This window comes from Cucurbita pepo, chromosome LG13 (assembly GCF_002806865.2).
Source record: "Cucurbita pepo subsp. pepo cultivar mu-cu-16 chromosome LG13, ASM280686v2, whole genome shotgun sequence".
In the NCBI taxonomy this organism is placed as follows: Eukaryota; Viridiplantae; Streptophyta; class Magnoliopsida; order Cucurbitales; family Cucurbitaceae; genus Cucurbita; species Cucurbita pepo.
In genome coordinates, this window is record NC_036650.1 from 1262445 (window position 1) to 1265663 (window position 3219).

The 3219-nt window shown below is 40.6% G+C and overlaps 1 protein-coding gene across 1 annotated transcript; it reads right to left on the bottom strand.

Moving 5' to 3' along the window:
* Positions 1 to 308: 308 nt before the first annotated feature.
* LOC111809404 (elicitor-responsive protein 3-like) lies at positions 309 to 2975 on the bottom strand. The gene is made up of 5 exons (XM_023695855.1): positions 2890 to 2975; positions 2734 to 2799; positions 2539 to 2665; positions 768 to 882; positions 309 to 690 (listed from the first exon to the last, which is right to left on the bottom strand). The coding sequence occupies exons 1-5, from the start codon at positions 2954 to 2956 to the stop codon at positions 619 to 621; spliced, it is 447 nt and encodes a 148-aa protein (XP_023551623.1). The 5' UTR covers positions 2957 to 2975; the 3' UTR covers positions 309 to 618.
* Between the last annotated feature and the right edge of the window lie 244 nt (positions 2976 to 3219).

Consider the following 3219-nt stretch of genomic DNA (forward strand, 5'->3'; position numbering starts at 1 on the left):
TACCTATTAAACACAAAACTAAAATATTAAAAGCTTAATAAACACTTTTTGAAAATTTTGACACAAGGTTGAAAGTTTACACGACACAACATACTATGATACTGCGTTAAATCACACCACTGAATTACATTTAATGTAAGATCCTACGTCAATTGGAGAGGAAAACGAACCCTTCCTTATAAGGGTGTGAATATCTATCTCTAGTAGATGCGTTTTAAAATCGTGAGGTTGACACGTACTACGTAATTTATTGGAAATTAGAAGGCGATTTTTAATGTGAACATAAAATAATTATGGATGAAAGAAGAGCAATGGAATTTAAGGCAACCACCGAGTTGCCTTTATTTAATTATGGCAATGAAGAAAAGTTGTTAGTTATGTTCCCTTTGGGGATGGAAGGTCAAACCACACAACAATGCCAACCTTTTCTTGACCTTATTATCAATTTTATATTACCAACTACCTCTAACTTTCAATTATATATGTCACAAATGTCCGACATTCATTCGGCATATGATGACTCTGACATTCTTCTGCTACATGGTCATGCTACATTCTTCGTTCTTAATACTCGAACCCACAAGAACGAACGATGATGGAGGGGTGGTGGGGTGGTTGTTACATATATGAGGACTGCTTCCATCCACCATAGTCTTCTTCTTCCATTTGGAAATTTCTTGCTGTTCTTTCCTGTGGAAGAGAATACCCTTTGTGTGTACAAGTGAAAAGCTCATTATTTTATGTGATAGTAGAAGAGACCCACCGACCTCAGGAGCAAAATTAAGGCCAACTTTGATCTCTCCGCAGTATTGTTCATCCTTCACCACGTTGTATACTGTTGCTGGCAGGCTTCCTTCATGGTACACAGGATCCAAAGGAATTCTGCATGTAATATACCCACCGTCTAAGCCACTACTACTAGATATGGTTCTCTTCGACCTTTCCCTTTCTGATCTTCTTGTGGGTCTAAGCGTCTTCGGTGGTGTGTTTGTTAGGAGAGGTTTCCACAACCCTATTAAGGAATGTTTCGTTCCGCTCTCCAACTGACATGGGATCTCACAATCCATCCCCTTCGAGATCCAGTGTCCTTGGTGGCACACTGCCTGATGTATGGATCTGATATCATTTGTAACAGCCCAAACAGATATTGTCCTTTTTGAGCTTACTTTCCCTTTCGGGCTTCCTTTCTAAATTTTAAAACACGTTTTGGAGAGGTTTACACAAGCCTTATAAGCAATGTTTCGTTCCCCTCTTCAATTGAGGTGGGATCTCACAATCCACCCCGTTGGAGGTCAGTGTCCTCGCTCGGGAGAGGTTTCCACAAGCCTTATAAGGAATGTTTTGTTTCTCTCTTCAACCGACGTGGGATGTCACAATCCACCTCCTTGAAGATTAGTGTCCTCGCTGTTCCCTTTTCGGTCTTCCTTTCAAAATTTTAAAACACATTTTGGAGAGGTTTCCACAAGCCTTATAAGGAATGTTTCGTTCCCTTCTTCAACCGACGTGAGATCTCACAATCCACCTCCTTGGAGGTTAGTGTCCTCGCTGGCCCATCGCCCGGAGTATGGCTCTGATACTATTTGTAATAGTCCAAGCCCACCGCTAGCAGATATTGTCCTCTTTGGGCTTTCTCTGTCAGGCTTCCCCTCAAGATTTTAAAACGCGTTTGTTCTCCTCGGCTTTTTATTTCGGGTTTCCCCTAAAGGTTTTAAAACACATTTGTTAGAGGAGGTTTCCACAACCCTAATAAGGAATGTTTCATTCCTCTCTACAAACGATATGAGATCTCACAATCCACCCCTTCAGTGCCCAACATCCTCGCTGGCACACCGCCTAGTGTATAGCTCTGATACCATTTGTAACAGTCCGAGCCCACCGCTAGCAAATATTGTCCTCTTTGGGCTTTCTCTTTCAGGCTTCCCCTCAAGGTTTTAAAACGCGTTTGTTCTCTCGGGCTTTTTATTTCGGGTTTTCCCTCAAGGTTTTAAAACACATTTGTTAGAGGAGGTTTGCACAACCCTAATAAGGAATGTTTCGTTCCTCTCTAAAACGATATGAGATCTCACAATCCACCCCTTTAGTGCCCAACATCCTCGCTGGCACACCTCCTAGTGTATAGCTCTGATACCATTTGTAACAGTCCGAGCCTACCGCTAGCAAATATTGTCCTCTTTGGGTTTTCTCTTTCCAAGCTTCCCATCAAGGTTTCAAAGCACATTTGTTCTCTCGTGCTTTTTCTTTCGAGTTTCCTCTTAAGATTTTAAAACAGATTTGTGAGGGGAGGTTTTCACAACCCTAATAAAGAATGTTTCGTTCCTCTCTCCAAACGACATGAGATCTCACAATCCACCCGTTCAGGGTCCAACATCCTCGCTGGCACACCGCTCAATGTATGGATCTAATACCATTTGTAACAACTCAAGCCCAACGCTAGCAGATATTGTCATCTCTAAACTAGTAGATACCATTCGTTCTCCTCTCTAACCGACCTGGGAACTCACATGTTTACGGAGACAAATTAAGAAGCATTTTACATACCTTACTCTACCAACTAAATCATCTTGCGTGCCAGTGTCGCTGTCCATTATCTTCAAATTGAGCTCTTTTGCACCTTCAGATATACTGAATATAAAAGTCTCGTTCCATTCAGGGTTCGATCCCTTTCCTGTATGCAATCAACAACGGTAAAAACACTTAAAACAAAGTTACCAAAATTGTACAACATAAACCAACCTGAAGCAATGCTGCTTTTCTGCTCCTGTGAACGGCAAGTAAGAACAACATAAGGATCCATGTTACCTGATCAAATCAAAATAACAATCAAAATGTTTCATAAACATCAAAATAGCTGGAAAATGGAACCGAAATTAAATGGAAGCGGGAATTTACAGAGATAATCCGTGTTTTCGAGCCCCTTGGCCGAAATAAGAAGAACTTCAAGAGTTCCAACCGGCATTTTTCAGGATGATGAAAAGAAGAGGTTTGAAAGAAAGATATCCCAAATTGTGATCCCACCCTTTCGGTAAGAGAATTGTTTGTTCAAACATATATATACATATATATATAGGTGTCGAAAGGATCCAACGAGATGAACGGACAATGTTCGGCCATAAAAGTAGAAATTAGACCCCATCTTGCGGTGACTTGTCATTTGTTGAAAGTTTTTCTTGGTTGATTGGTTGACAAAAAATTTTTTTTTGTAAGAATTAGATTATAAAT

Bases quoted from the DNA above. Each gene is read 5' to 3' on its own strand.
- LOC111809404 (XM_023695855.1), bottom strand. From the start codon at position 2,956: ATGCCGGTTGGAACTCTTGAAGTTCTTCTTATTTCGGCCAAGGGGCTC. The intron at 2,800-2,889 runs GTAAATTCCCGC...TGATTTGATCAG, and splicing joins CGAAAACACGGATTATCTCT to GTAACATGGATCCTTATGTT. The intron at 883-2,538 runs GTATGTAAAATG...TATTACATGCAG, and splicing joins GATTTAGTTGGTAGAGTAAG to AATTCCTTTGGATCCTGTGT.